The sequence below is a fragment of the Dipodomys spectabilis genome, unplaced genomic scaffold (genome assembly GCF_019054845.1).
Source record: "Dipodomys spectabilis isolate Male_0828 unplaced genomic scaffold, ASM1905484v1 ptg000196l, whole genome shotgun sequence".
Classification (NCBI taxonomy): domain Eukaryota; kingdom Metazoa; phylum Chordata; class Mammalia; order Rodentia; family Heteromyidae; genus Dipodomys; species Dipodomys spectabilis.
Genome location: NW_024870873.1, coordinates 685,473 through 701,447, shown reverse-complemented (window position 1 = coordinate 701,447; position 15,975 = coordinate 685,473). Strand labels below are relative to the sequence as shown.

Here is a 15,975-nt window from a genome sequence, read left to right as displayed (position 1 = left end):
TCTTCCTCTTCTCCATCTCTTCCTGCTTCCTCTCATGTTTCTTCTTCCTCTTCCTTTCCTTCTTCCTCTTCCTTTCAGCCTCTTCCTTCTTCCTCTTCATTTTCTGTTTCCTCTTCCTCTTCACTTCCTGGTTACTCTTCACTTCCTGGTTCCCCTTCACTTCCTGCTTCACTTCCGGCTTCCTCTTCCTCTCCCACTTCCACCTTGCTGCCCCCTGAGCTCTCCGTCCCCTACGGCGCCCCAGTGACCCTCACGTGCCCAGTGACGCGAGGGTCACGCGCGGTGACGTGGCTGACGCCGGCCTTGCGCCCCATGGCCTTCACTTCCGGCCCGGAGGACGCCCACTTCCAGGTGCTGCCGGACGGACGTCTGCACCTGCGCGGGGTGCGGCGGGCCGACGCAGGCACGTACACGTGCGTGGCGGGGCGGGGCTGGCGCACCACCGTGCGCCTACACGTGCAGCTGCGGGCGCCGCGCATCCGGGTCACGCCTGACGTCCATGACGACGTGAACGACGACATCCGGGTCTCCCTCGTGGTGCGTCTGCGCGTGCGCTGCCAGGCGGATGGCGTCCCCGAGCCCCGCCTGCTGTGGGAACTTCTGGGTGGGCTGGTACTTCCAGTCCCGTATCGCAGTCGCACGGGGGGAGGGATCAGCGTGGATGCGCGCGGGACGTTGGAAATCCCGGATGTGCGTGCGCTGCACAGCGGTGGCAGCGATGCCGTGGTGTGCGTGGCGCGCAACCCAGCGGGCGAAGCCCGGATGTGGGTGCGGCTGCCGCCATGGTGGGCGCGGGCTCTCCCCGCTGCGGCGTCGGCTCCGCCCTCTGAGGCGTTGACTCCGCCCCCTGTTGCGCCGGCTCCGCCCCATCACGCACCTGCCCCGCCATCTTGGGCGCTGACTCCGCCCCCTGGTGCGCTGGCTCCACCCTCTGAGGCAGCTCCGCCCCCTGGCCCGCCTGCCCCGCCATCTTGGGCGCTGACTGCACCCCCTGACGCACCGACTCTGCCCTCTGAGGCGCTGACTCCACCCCCTGGGGCGGCGCCGGGGGCGGCGCTGCGTGTGGTGCTGGGCGGCAGCTTCCGGCTGCGCTGCCCCACCTCCATGCTTCCGGTGTCCTGGCGCCTGCCCGGGGGGCTGGTGCTGCGTGGGCCACAGAGGCATGGCCGCTTCACGTTGGGCGCCGACGGCAGCCTGGAGGTGCGCGCCGCCTCCGAGCGCGACCGCGGCGCCTACGTCTGCCACGCCCACCCCGGGGCGCCGCCCAGACACGACCCCCGTGTGCCAGAGACCCGGATGTTCAGCTTCATTCCCGCCACTAGGCCGCTGGGTGCCATGGCAGGGCAACGGACTGAGGAGACCCTGATGTGGGGCTTCATTCCCGCCGGTAGGCCGCGGCGTTCGGTTGCCGGGCAACCAAGTGAAGATACCAGGACATTGGGCTCCACCGCAGCGTCTAGGCCTCTGTGTTCGGTTGCCAGGCAACAGACCGAGAAGACCCGGATGTGGGGCTTCATTCCTGCCTTTAGGCCGCTGGGTTCGGTTGCCGGGAAAGCGCGTGAGACCCGGATGTCCGGCTCCAGCAAGACTCCTGGGCCCCAGCCGGAAGATGACCGGATGTGGGGCTCCAAACCTGCATGTGCTGTACAGAAGCTGCAGTCCGACCAGAGGCCACGGAGAGGCTAGGACCCGGATGTGGACTGGGAGGGACCCGGATGTGGACTGGGAAAGACCCAGATGTCACCTATCTCTGGGTCCACTGAGGGGCCAGGACCCAGATGTGAACTGGGAGAAACCCGGATGTCACCTATCTCCGGGTCCACTGAGGGGCCAGGACCCGGATGTGGACTAGAAGGGACCCGGATGTCACTTTCTTCCATGTCCACTGACCCGGATGTGGCATGGAGAAACCGGATGTCACTTTCCTCCAGATGCACTGATGGGTCAGGATCCGGATGTGGACTAGGAGGGACCCGGATGTCACCTTCCTTCATGTCCACTGAGGGGCCAGTACACGGATGTGGACTGGGAGGGACCCGGATGTCTCCCTCATTCGTGTCCACTGACCCAGATGTGGCCTGGGGAACCCGGATGTCACTTATCTCCAGGTCCACTGAAGGGCCAGGACCCGGATGTGGACTGGGGGACCCGGATGTCACCCTCCTCCGTGTCCACTCTCCCGGATGTGGCGTCAGGGACCCAGATGTCACTTATCTCCAGGTCCACTGAGGGGCCAGGACCCGGATGTGGACTGGGGGACCCGGATGTCACCTATCTCCAGGTCCACTGAGGGGCCAGGACCCGGATGTTGCATGGGGAACCCGGATGTTATGTAAGTCCGCGTCCATTAACCCGGATGTGGACTGTGGCAGGGACCCAGATATGTGCTGGGCAGGACCCGGATATCACATCCACAGGCCTGGCTGTGGCGTGTGGAGTCCCGGATGTCATGCTCCTCTCCTTCCACTGACAGGGTCTAGGACCCAGATGTGGTGTGGGGATCCCGGAGTCAGGTCCCTCCACATCCACTGAGGGTCCAGGACCAAGATGTGGAATAGGAACTACCCAGATGTTAGGGACCTCCAGGTCCATGAACCTGGATGTGGGGTGAGTACCCAGATGTTAGGGACCTCCAGGTCCATGAACCTGGATGTGGGGTGAGTACCCAGATGTTAGGGACCTCCAGGTCCGTGAACCCGTATGTGGGGTCGGTACCCAGATGTTAGGGATCTCCAGGTACGGGAACCCAGATGTGGAGGCGAGTACCAGGATGTTACTTAACTCCAGGTCCACTGGCAGGCGCCAGGACCCGGATGTGAGGGGTTTGGACCCGGATGTGAGGGTTGGGACCCAGATGTGAGGGGTTGAGACCCAGATGTGAGAGGTGGAACCCAGATGTGGGCGGAGCGGGCACTCCACACCTTGGCCCCGGGCTCCAGCTGCGCTTTGGCCGTTGGGGTCCTTTCCCAGACTCGGAGGCAATAAAGCAGCCATGCTGCTTCTGGATGGAATTCTTCCTCACTTCCGCCCCCCAGCGCAGGCCAAGCCCTCCTGAGTCCCTCACTTCCTCCCCAGCCCAGGCCACACCCTCCTGAGCTCTGGCACGCCCTACTGAGCACAGACCATGCCCCCTGGGCACAGGCCACGCTCCCTGACGGTCCTGACTCTTATTGCAGCCCTCCATGTAGTTCTCGAGGTTTCCCTCCTCCCCTTCCTCCTGCCTCTGCCAGGCCTGGCAATTTCTTGGCGCCCAGCCCAGCAACTCCAGGCTTTTCCCTTTCTTCCCTGCCTTCCCCTTCAGCACCACATCCTGTTCCTTTCCAAGGAACAAGGGGACTTTTATTTTGGAGGGGGGTTGTGGAGTTCTGGCTGCTGGAGTGACGTGGACATTTGACCCCTGCGAGCTTCCTGGCTGGCAGGGAGAGCAGCAGGCCCAGGCGCTGATGGCAGAGAACTGTGGATGTGAGTTCGTCCTCTGGGGAACACGGGGAGAGGTGTGGGGACCCGGGGTGGGGGGGCTTCGATTGCTTTTTGGAGCCCCCCCGGATGTCCCACCATGCCCTGGGGTGGGGGCTGCAGGGCCCTGCCACAAGCCTGGAAAGACAAGGTGAGGGGCTGATGTACTGGTGGGGGCAACAGCAGCCTGGCCCTGGGGTGGCCGGATGTTCCTCAGCTCTTCCCCACTTCCTGCTTCCGGCCTTCTCTTCCAGGAAACGGGGAGCATCATGGGAAGGATGCGATCCTGGGCGCCATGTTGGTCAGGAGAGGGCCTGGAGGGAGGGGGAGTCCTCCCATCCCTCCTCCCATCCACCCATCCATCCATCCACCCATCCATCCACCCATCCATCCACCCACCCATCCACCCAACCATCCATCCACCCACCCATCCATCCATCCATCCACCCATCCACCTATTCATCCACCCATCCATCCACCCATCCATCCATCCATCCATCCACCCATCCACCTATTCATCCATCCATCCATCCATCCACCCACCCATCCATCCATCCACCCATCCATCCATTCATCCATCCACCCACCCATCCATCCATACACCCACCCACCCATCCATCCATCCACCCATCCATCCATCCACCCACCCATCCATCCATCCACCCATCCACCCATCCATCCATCTACCCATCCACCCATCCATCCATCCACTCATCCACCCATCCACTCATCCATCCAACCATCCATCCATCCACCCATCCATTCACCCATCCATCCATCCATCCATCCATCCACCCATCCACCCATCCACCTATCCATCCAACCATCCATCCATCCACCCATCCATTCACCCATCCATCCATCCATCCACCCATCCACCTATCCATCCATCCATCCACCCATCCATCCACCCATCCACCCCTCCTCCTCCTCTCTCTCCTCCTCAGGTCGCACAGCAGCTGCGCAGCCCCACCCCTCGCCTTCCTCCTCCTCCTCCTCCCCCCTGGCCCCTGCGCAGGCCCCGCCCCCTCGCGCCCCAACTTCCTGCTGCTCTTGGCCGACGACCTGGGCCTGGGCGACCTGGGCAGCTTCGGGAACCGCAGCCTGCGGTGAGCAGAGGGGGAGGCCCGGATGTAGGGCCTTAGTTACCCGGATGTGGGAGCTCAGATCCCTGGATGTTCCACCAGGAGAACTGTATAGACATCTAGTAACTCAGTTCCCCGGATGTTGGATGTTAGTATGGTGGATGTTGGATATCAAATCCCCGGATGTTGGATCTTAGTGCCCCGGATGTTGGATATCAGGTCCCCGGATGTTACATGTTAGTACCCCGGATTTGAAGACCAGGTCCCCGGATGTTGGAGACCAGGTCCCCGGATGTTGGATCTTAATGCCCCGGATGTTGGATATCAGGTCCCCGGATGTTAAATCTTAATACCCCGGATGTGGGAAATCAGGTTCCCGGATGTTGGACTTCAGTTCCCTGGATGTTGGATGTTAGTACCCCGGATGTTGGAGACTAGGTCCCCGGATGTTGGATGTTAGTGCCCTGGATGTTGGATATCAGGTCCCTGGATGTTAAATCTTAGTACCCCGGATGTGGGAGATTATGTCCCCAGATATTGGACTTCAGTGCCCCAGATGTAGGAGCTCAGGTCCCCAGATGTTGGAGGTTAGTGCTCCGAATGTGGGAGCTCAGGTCCCCGGATGTTAGCTATTAGTACCCTGGATGTTGTAGCTCAGTGCCCCGGATGTTGGATCTTATTCCTCTGGATGTAGGAGCCCAGGTGCCTGGATGTTAGATCTTAGTGTCCTGGATGTTGGATATCAGGTCCCCGATGTTAGATGTTAGTACCCCGGATGTTGGATATCAGATCCTCGGATGTTGGATATCAGATCCTCGGATGTGGGATGTTAGTGCCCTGGATGTTGAAGGACAGGTCCACGGATGTTAGATCTTAATGCCCCGGATGTGGGAAATCAGGTTCCCGGATGTTAGATGTTAGTGCTCCGGATGTTGGAGATCAGGTCCCCGATGTTGGAGATCAGGTCCCCGGATGTTGAATCTTACTGCCCTGGATGTTGGATATCAGGTCCCCGGATGTTACATGTTAGTACCCCAGATGTTAGAGCTCAGTTCCCCGGATGTTCCACCAGGAGAACTGTATAGACATCTAGTGGACCTCAGGTCCCCGGATGTTGGATGTTAGGTCCCCGGATGTTGGAGTTCAATTCCCAGGATGTTAGATCTCAGTTTCCTGAATGTTGAAGATCAGGTCCCCGGATGTTGGATATCAGATCCCTGGATGTGGGATGTTAGTGCCCCGGATGTTGGAGATCAGGTCCTCGGATGTTAAATCTTAGTATAACCCAGATGTGGGAAATCAGGTTCCCAGATGTTAGATGTTAGTACCCCAGATGTTGGAGATCAGGCCCCCGGATGTTGGATATCAGATCCCTGGATGTTGGATCTTAGTGTCCCAGATGTTGGAGACCAGGTACCCAGATGTTTGAGCTCAGGTCCCAGAGGTTGGATCTTAGTTGTCCGGATGTAGGCCCTCAGGTCCCCGGATGTTGGGCCTTAGATCCCCGGATGTAGGAGTCCAGTCCACAGATATAGATCTTAGTACCCTGGATGTGGGATCTCAGGGCCCCAGATGTTGGACCTTAGATCCCAGGATGTTGGACCTCAGGTCCCCAGATGTTGGATCTTAGTATCCCGGATGTGGGATCTCAAGTCCCCGGATGTTGGATCTTAGATCCCCGGATGTGGGACCTCAGGGCCCTGGATGTTGGAGTTCAGCTCCTGGGATGTTGTGCATTAGATCCCCGGATGTTAGACCCCAGGTCCCCGTATGTTCTAGGCTGTGACTCAGTTTTCCTCTCCCCCCACAGCACCCCGCACCTGGACGGCCTGGCCCGGGACGGCGTGCGGCTGACCCAGCACCTGGCGGCAGCGTCCGTCTGCAGCCCGAGCCATGCGGCCTTCCTGACGGGACGCTACCCTGTGCGCCTGGGTCGGTATGGGGGGGTGGGACATTTGGGGAATGGAGGGGGCGGTGGGGGGGAGGTGGGGGCGGGACATCCGGGGATCTGAGAGCCAACATCCGGGGTACTAAGATCCAACATCCATGGACCTGATATCCAACATCTGGGGATCAGAGACCCAACATCGGGGATCTAAAGCCTAACATCCGGGGAACTGAGCACCAACATCCAGGGCACTGAGCTCTAACATCCAGGGACTTCATCTCTGACATCCAGTTACTAAGATCCAACATCCGGGGATCTGAGCACCAACATCCGGGGCACTGAACTCTAACATCTGGGGACCTTATCTCTAACATCCATTGTACTAAGATCCAACATCCGGGGATCTGAGGCCTAACATTCTGGGAACTGAACTCCAACATCCGAGGACCTGACATCCACCATCCGGGGTACTAAGATCCAACATCCGGGAACCTAAGCCCCAACATCCAGGGAACAGAGCTCCAACATCTGGGGATCTGAGGGCCAACATACTCGAATCTGAGCTCCAATATCCAGGGTTGTAAGATCCAACATCCAGGGAACTGAGCTACAACATCTGGGTAACTGAAGTCCAACATCTCGGGTCCTGATATCCACCATACAGGGCACTGAACTCCATCATCCGGGGATCTGAGGGCCAACATCCGGGATACTAACATCAAACATCCGGGGACCTGAGGTCCAACATCCAGGGAACTGAGGCTCAACATCTAGGGCACTGAGGTCCATCAGAGGGAGGGGAGGACTACTCTGAGGATCTCAGGTTCAAATTCCTGAGACTCTGGGACTTCCCCCCTGAAACGCCAGGAAACCGGAAGTGATGCCATATTGGTTTCCCCCGGGGGCTCACAGGGCTGGGGTCCTTTCCACCCCGGGTGCGCAGGTCCCAGGCTATCCCAGACACAGCAGGCCTTCCCCCTGAAGGTGCTAGATACCCCCTCCTGACCCGGGACGCCATCATCACTGACCTAGGGTCCTTCTCCTCTCTCTTGGAAGGCATGGTGACCACCAACGGGGCGCGCGTGCTGCAGTGGGCAGCCGTGTCGGGCGGGCTGCCCACCTCCGAGATCACCTTCGCCAAGATCCTGCAGGAGCAGGGATATGCCACCGGCCTCATAGGTAAGAAAGAAGTCATCCATCCACCCATCCATCTATCCACCCATCCCCCATCCATCCACCCATCCATCCATCCATCCACCCATCCATCCATCCATCCATCCATCCACCCATCCACCCATCCATCCATCCATCCACCCATCCACCCATCCATCCATCCATCCACTCATCTATCCATCCATCCACCCATCCACCTATTCATCCATCCATCCATCCATCCACCCACCCATTCCCCTATTCATCCATCCATCCATCCATCCACCCACCCATCCACCCACCCAACCATCCACCCACCCATCCATCCACCCATCCATCCACCCATCCATTCACTCATCCATCCATCTCTTCCCCTCCAGGCAAATGGCACCTGGGCCTCAACTGTGAGTCCCCCACTGACCACTGCCACCACCCCCTGAACCACGGGTTTGACTCCTTCTTCGGGGTCCCCTTCACCCTGATGGGGGACTGCCTGCAAGCGGAGCCCTCGGAGAAGCGAGCGCGTCTGCAAGGGCCCCTGGACCTGGGGGCTCAGCTGCTGCTGCTTTCCCTGCTCTGCCTGGCCGCTGGGAAGGTCACTGGCCTGCTGGGCCTGCGCTGGGTGCCCTGGGTGCTGGGCCCCGGATGTGGGGCCTTGCTCCTGGCCTGCACCTCCCGCCTCCTGGGTATCTTCATCGTCCATGCTGACTGCTTCCTGATGAGGGATCACCAGGTCGTCCAGCAGCCTCTGAGGTTTGAGGCCAGTGCGGGGCTCTTCTTGCGGGAGGCTGAGGCCTTCATCCACAGGTCAGCCTGGGGTCGGGGAGGGGGACCAATTCCATCTACTAGATCTCTATAGTCAACTGGTAGACCTTAGATCCCTGGATGTACATCCAGTAGATCTCTATAGACATCTGGTAGACCTCAGGTCCCCGGATGTTCCATCTAGTAGATCTGTAGAGACATCTGGTAAACCTCAGATCAGACCATGATCGATTATTGGTAGTATTGATCAGATCATGATCGATTATTGGTAATAACTGATCAGATGATGTTCGATTATTGGTAATAACTGATCAGCTCATGTTCAATTATTGGTATTATCGATCAGATGATGTTCGATTATTGGTATTATCGATCACATCACAATCGAATATTGGTATTATTGATCAGATCCTGTTCGATTATTAGTAATATCTGATCAGCTCATGTTCTATTATTGGTCATATCGATCAGATGTTTGATTATTGGTAATAACTGATCAGATCTGTTTGATTATTGGTAATAACTGATCGGATCACGATTTTGGTATTTTTGATCAGATCACTATTGATTATTGGTATTATCGATCAGATCATGATCGATTATTGGTATTATCGATCAGATCAGGATCGATTATTGGTAATATCTGATCAGATCAGGATCAATTATCGATCATCTGATCGATTATTGGCAATACCTGATCAGGTCGGTTATCAGTGAGGTTATTGATGGTGGGGGCGGGGTCTGACGTGGATCCGCAGGCACCAGGCCCGCCCCTTCCTCCTCCTCGTCTCCTTCCTCCACGTCCACGTCCCGCTGGTCACCTCACCTGCCTTCCGGGGCCGCAGCGCGCACGGCGCCTACGGCGACAACGTGGAGGAGCTTGACTGGATGGTGGGTGAGTGCGGGGGGGCAGGAACTGAGGCATGGTGCGTGGGATGGGGGAAACAGAGGCACGGGGGTGGGGTGAGCAGGATAGGGAAACTGAGGCATGGGGACGGGGTGAGCGGGATGGGGAAACTGAGGCACAGGGGTGGGGTGAGTGGGTTGGGGGAAACTGAGGCACAGAGATGGGGTGAGCGGGATGGGGGAAACTGAGGCATGGGAACGGGGTCAATGGGTTGGGGTAAACTGAGGCACGGTGCATTTGGGTAAACTGAGGCACGGGGACGGGGTCAGTGTGTTGGGGATAAACTGAGGCATGGGGTTTGGGTAAACTGAGGCATGGTGCATTTGGGTAAACTGAGTCACTGGGCATGTTGGGGGTAAACTGAGGCACGGTGCACTTGGGTAAACTGAGGCACGGTGCATGTTGGGTAAACTGAAGCACGGTGCATGTTCAGGGTGAACTGAGGCACGGTGCATTTGGGTAAACTGAGGTACGGTGGATGTGGGTAAACTGAGGCCCGAGTATAGGGGTAAACTGAGGCACGGTGCATGTTGGGTAAACTGAGTCACTGGGTATTGGGGTAAACTGAGGCACGGTGTATTTGGGTAAACTGAGGCATGGTGCATGTTGGGTAAACTGAGTCACTGGGCATGTTGGGTAAACTGAGACATGGTGTATGTTGGGTAAACTGAGGCACGGGGACGAGGTGAGTGGGTTGAGTAAACTGAGGCACCGGGATGGGAGTAAACTGAGGCACGGGGACGGGGTCAGCGGGTTGGGGTAAACTGAGGCACGGTGCATTTGGGTAAACAGGCACGGTGCACTTGGGTAAACTGAGGCCCAAATATAGGGGTAAACTGAGGCACGGTGCATGTTTAGGGTAAACTGAGGCACGGTGCACTTGGGTAAACTGAGGCAAAGTGCATTTGGGTAAACTGAGGCACAGTGCATGTTGGGGGTAAACTGAGGCACAGTGCATTTGGGTAAACTGAGGCCCGGTGAGCGTTGGGGGTAAACTGAGGCACGGTGGGTGCCTGTTGGGTAAACTAAGTCACTGGGCATTGAGGATAAACTGAAGCACGATGGAAATTTGTAAACTGAGTCATGATGCATGTTGGGTAAACTGAGGCACGGTGGATGCTGGGGGTAAACTGAGGCACAGACCCATTTCCCCCCCCCCCCCCGCAGGGCGACTGCTGGCAGCGCTGGACGGTGCGGGGCTGGGGCGCCGCACCCTCGTCTACTTCACGTCGGACCACGGTGCCTCACTGGAGGCCCGGGCTGGGGGCGCCCGCCTCGGGGGTTCCAACGGCGTGCACCGAGGCGAGGGGGAAACTGAGGCAGGGTGGGCGGGGCCTCCCATGCAGCCCGACCCCGCCCCTTGACCTTTGCCCTCCGCCCCCCCCTTGCAGGTGGCAAAGGCATGGGCGGCTGGGAGGGCGGCATCCGGGTCCCTGGGCTGGTGCGCTGGCCCGGGACCCTGCCCGCAGGGCGCCTGGTGCCTGAGCCCACCAGCCTCATGGACCTGTTCCCCACCGTGGTGCGCCTGGCCGGGGGCTGGGTTCCGGCGGACAGGTAGGAGTTCGCCTGCCTGGGTCCCCACGGGGTGGAGGAGAAGGGGGGTCATCCGGGGCCTCGGGGATCCCGAGGGGGGGAGGCTGAGGCCTGCACATCCGGGTCTCTGGTTGCTCAGAAGCCTGCACATCTGGGTCTTTGAGGGCTCAGACCTGCACATCCGGGTCTCTGGGGGCTCAGGAGCCTGCACATCCGGGTCTCTAAGACCCAAGACCCGGGGCTCAGGCCTTGACATCCGGGTCTCTGGGGGCTCAGAAGCCTTTACATCCGGGTAACTAAGGGCTCAGGCCTGCAAATCTGGACCTCTGAGCACTCAGAAGCCTGGACATCTGGTTCTCTGAGGACTCAGGCCTTCATATCCGGGTCTCTAAGGCATCAGGGCTGCACATCCAGGTCTCTGAGTACCTAGGCCCAGGTCTCAGGCCTGGACATCCGGGTCTCTGAGGGCTCAGGCCTGCACATCTGGGTCTCTGAGGGCTCAGGCCTGCACATCCGGGACTCTGGGATCTCAGGCCTGCACATCCGGGACTCTGGGATCTCAGGCCTGCACATCCGGTCTCTGGGGGCTCAGAAGCATGGACATCCGGGTCTCTGAGCGCTCAGAAGCTTGGATATCTGGGTCTCTGAGGCCTCAGGCCTGCACATCCAGGTCTCTAAGACCAGAGGCCTGGGTCTTAGACCTGCACATCCGGGTCTCTGGGGGCTCAGAAACCTGGACATCTGGGTCTCTGGGATTTCTGGCCTGCACATCCGGGCCTCTGAGCGCTCAGAAGACTGCACATCCGGGTCTCTGAGTGTTCAGGAGCCTGGACATCCGGGTCTTGAAGGCCTCAGAAGCCTGCACATCCAGGTCTCTGAGGGCTCAGAAGCCTGCACATCTGGGTCTCTAAAGGCTCAAGCCTTGACATCCAGGTCTCTGGGATCTCTGGCCTGCACATCCGGGTTTCTGGGGGCTCTGGCCTGCACATCCGGGTCTCTGAGTGCCCAGAAGCCTGCACATCCGGGTCCCGCAGGGAGGTGGACGGCCGGGACCTGATGCCCGCGCTGCTGGGGACGGCGCAGGCCGCAGGCCACGACTTCCTGCTGCACTACTGCGAGGCCCGGCTGCACGCTGTGCGCTGGTTCGACCGCCCAAGTGAGTGCCTCGACCTCAGTTGGGCCCTGGGGCGGAGGAGGGAGCTGCATGCATGCGCGCAGGGACCCGGATGCAAGGCCTGGGGGTGGGAGACCCGGATGTGGGAATCCCGGGATGTGAGGACCTGGATGGAAGTCATGAGATGGGAATCCCCGGATGTGAAGTCCCCGATGGGAATTCCCGGATGTGAGGTACTGGATGAGAATCCCTGGATGTGAGGCCCTGGATGTGAGATCCCGGATGTGAGGCCTCGGATGGGAATCCCCGGATGTGAGGCCCCGGATGTGAGGTCCCAAATGGGAATCCCTGGATGTGAGGTCCCAGATGAGAATCCCCGGATGTGAGTCCCCGGATGTGAGGTCCCACATGTGAATGCCCGGATGTGGCCCCCCCGGATGTGAATCCCCAGATGTGAAGCCCCAGATGTGAATCCCCAGATGTGAAGCCCCAGATGTAAGGTTCTGGATGTGAGGTTCCGGATGTGAATTCCCGGATGTGAGGTCCTGCATGTGAATCCCCGGATGTGAAGTCCTAGATGGGAATCCCCGGATGTGAATACCCAGATGTGAAGTCCTGAATGGGAATCCCTGGATGTAAGGTCTTGCATGTGAATGCCCGGATGCGAATCCCCGGATGTGATGTCCTGGATGTGAATTCCCGGATGGGAATCCCCGGATGTGAGGCCCTGGATGTTACTCCCCCACCCCCCGCAGGCCGCACGGTGTGGAAGCTGCACTTCGCCACTCCACGCTTCGACCCGCCGGGCTCGGGCACCTGCCTTGGTTTCCCTGCCTGCGCCTGCTCGGGGCGGCGAATGACCCGCCACCGGCGGCCACTGCTCTTTGACCTGACGGCGGACCCAGGGGAGACTCGCCCGCTGCAGGGCCCGATGGCGACGCGCAGGCGCGTGGAGGCCGCGGTGGCCCGGATGCTGCGCATGCGCCGCCCCCTCGCGGCCCCGCCCCTCGCCCCTGCACACAACACCTGGAGCCCGCGCCTGCAGCCCTGCTGCTCGCCCGGACCGCTCTGTGCCTGCGACCACCTGATCCCCGACCTCTGACCCCGACCCGACCACAACCACCAACTTCCCTGGGGCTATGGCAGATCCTGGCCTGCGCCTCTCACATCCGGGGACTCACATCCGGGTATTAAACATCTGGGTATACTCAAATACAGAAATTCCCACATCCGGGGATTCCCACATACAGACTCTCACATCCAGGGATTCCTACATCCGGGGATTCCTACATCCGGGGATTCTCACATCCGGGGATTCTCACTTCTGGTGACACATCCGGGGATTCCCGGGGATGTATTTACACATCTGGGGAATCCTACATCCGGGGACTTTTACACCCGGGGATTCTCACAACCAGAGACTCTCACATCCGGGGACTTTTACATCCGAGGATTCTCACATCCAGAGACTCTCACATCCGGGGATTCCTACATACAGACTCTCACATCCAGAGATTCTCACATCCGGGGAGTCTCACATCCAGAGATTCCCACATCCGGGGATTCACATATCCGGGGATTCCCATATCCGGGGATTCCCACATCCGGGGATTCTCAGACCAGGGAATTCCCACATCTGGGGAAATCTCACACCCGGGGATTCCCACATCTGGGGATTCTCGCATCCAGGGATTCTCACATCTGGGGATTCCCACAGCCGGGGATTCTCACATCCGGGGATTCCCACATCTAGAGATTCCTACATCCGGGGATTGTCACATCCAGGGACTTTTACATCCAGAGACTCTCACATGCGGGGATTCTCACATCTGGGGAACTCTTACATCCGGGGATTTTCACATTCAGAGAGTCTCACATCTGGGGATTCTCAGACCCAGGGATTCCCACATCCGGGGACTCTCACATCCTGAGCCTCTCATCCTGGACCTCCACCTTGGTCCTCCCATCCGGGGCCTTTTCCCAGCCTCCCATCCGGGGCCCTCTCACATCCGGGCCTATGTCCTCTAACTTCTCACACAATAAAACCTCGTGAGCACCGCACCGCACGGCAGGGTCAGGGGTCACCGGGGTCAGAAGCCGGGCACTGGTCCTGCCTTCCATTTCAGGTCATTTCCGGTTGATGCTAGGATACAGGGCTGGTCCCCCCTTCCATTTCAGGCCACTTCTGGTCGTTGCTAGGGTATAGGACTAGTCTCACCTTCCATTTCAGGTCATTTCCAGTCATTGCTAGGGTATAGGACTACTCCCACCTTCCACTTCAGGTCATTTCCGGTCATTGCTAAGGTATAGGACTAGTCCCACTTTCCATTTCAGGCCACTTCTGGTCATTGCTAGGGTATAGGACTGGTCCCGCCTTCCATTTCAGAACATTTCCGGTCGTAATACAGGGCTGGTCCCACCTTCCATTTCAGGTCATTTCCGGTGGTTGCTAGGGTATTGGACTAGTCCCGCCTTCCATTTCAGGCCATTTCCGGTGGTTGCTAGGGTATTGGACTAATCCAACCTTCCATTTCAGACCATTTCCAGTGGGTTGCTAGGATACAGGCTTGGTCTTGCCCTCCTCTAGGACATCCCACCACCTAGATTCACACCTGATTGGCCTATTCCATGAAAGCCCTGCCCTCACTTTCCTAATTCACTTGTCATTGGTCCAGCTGTAAGACATGCCTTTTAGCCCCCCCACAAATCCAACTCGCTGCTGATTGGACCTCACACGACAGTCCTGCCCCTAACTACCTGAACTCGGATTCAGATTGGCCCAGCGGGATTGGAGAAGTGGGGTACCCGGATGTTGGCCCACTCTAAGGGGGGGCGGTGGTTGGGTGGATGGATGGGTGGATGACCAGGCCTGCGACCTCTTCCCCTTCTGTGCCTGTCCCAGGGGACCCCAATGACCTCTCCAGGGATTGACCCGGATGGGCCTATAGCTCCTTATGGCGGTAGGATAAGTCGAGGTTGGAGGTCTGTGTCTCCCTAGGCCTAGGATGCATTGCACCTGCACGACATCCGGGTCTTCTCTGGAGGGAGGGACCCATTGGCTTCCCCGGGGACTCCTCCAGCCACGCCCCTGCTCTGATTGGCTGACACGCCTGTCTCTCCATCCTTTGGCCCTGCCCAGGGAAGCTGGGGGTCCGGTCCCGCCTCTTCCTTGGGTGATATTGAAAGTCAGGGCATGCTGTCCATCATCCCTGGGTCCCCCCTCCTGCCAAGCCAATAGCTGGAGAGTCGATATGTGTGAAGCCACGCCTCTTCGTGGCTAGCTCTATGAATGCTGTGGGTGCCCATCACCCAGAAGTCCCGCCCACTAGTGAATGTATGGGCTCAGGGGCTGTCCTTCACTTCCAGGTCCCGCCTCCTGGCTGTTGGAAGGCCACAGGGGCTGTCTGTCTCTTCCAGGTCCTGCCCTCTGGCTGTTGGAAGGCCATAGAGGCTCTCTGTCACCTCCAGGCCCCGCCCAATGGCTGTTGAAAGGCCACAGGGGCTGTCTGTCTCCTCCAGGTCCCGCCCCCTGGCTGTTGTGTGGACATTTGTCCTGTCTGTCACCTTCAGACCACGCCCCCTTGTTGTATAATCATGTGTCCTATCTGTCATCTTCAGGCCACGCCCCCTTGTATTATCAAGTGTCCTGTCAACTTCAGGCCACGCCCCTTGCAATTAGATGGCGTGACATAAGTGTCCATGAACAGGGACAGGAAGTGCCCCTAGTCAAGACCAGAAGTTCTTGTATACTAGGGACCGGAAGTCCCCATAGTCAAGACCAGAAGTTGTTATATACTAGGGACTGGAAGTCTCCACAGTCAAGACCAGAAGTTCCTACACACTAGGGACCGGAAATGCCCTTCCCATCAGGACCGGAAGTTTCTATATACTAGGGACCGGAAGTCCCCAGTCAGGACCAGAAGTTCCTATATACTAGGGACTGGAAATCTCCACAGTCAAAACCGGAAGTCCCCATAGTCAATACCAGAAGTTCTTATACACTAGATACGGGAAGTTCCTCTACACTAGAGACTGGAAGTGCCCTTCCAATCAGGATGGGAAGTTCCTATACACT

General features: G+C 58.6%; 1 protein-coding gene across 8 annotated transcripts; it reads left to right on the top strand.

Moving 5' to 3' along the window:
- The first annotated feature begins 1,193 nt into the window (after positions 1 to 1,193).
- Positions 1,194 to 13,432, top strand: LOC122121733 (arylsulfatase L-like). 8 transcript variants are annotated; one of them, XM_042695866.1, is made up of 12 exons: positions 1,194 to 2,332; positions 3,302 to 3,462; positions 3,711 to 3,757; positions 4,404 to 4,565; positions 6,352 to 6,473; positions 7,486 to 7,608; positions 7,962 to 8,388; positions 9,105 to 9,241; positions 10,421 to 10,555; positions 10,645 to 10,807; positions 11,821 to 11,942; positions 12,656 to 13,432. In XM_042695866.1, the coding sequence occupies exons 3-12, from the start codon at positions 3,726 to 3,728 to the stop codon at positions 13,000 to 13,002; spliced, it is 1,770 nt and encodes a 589-aa protein (XP_042551800.1). In that variant the 5' UTR covers positions 1,194 to 2,332; positions 3,302 to 3,462; positions 3,711 to 3,725; the 3' UTR covers positions 13,003 to 13,432. The 8 variants fall into 8 exon arrangements, with proteins under 8 accessions (XP_042551800.1, XP_042551801.1, XP_042551802.1 ...); XM_042695867.1 differs by lacking the exon at positions 3,711 to 3,757 and having other exon boundaries at positions 1,194 to 3,462; XM_042695868.1 differs by lacking the exon at positions 10,421 to 10,555 and having other exon boundaries at positions 1,194 to 3,462.
- Positions 13,433 to 15,975: the final 2,543 nt, after the last annotated feature.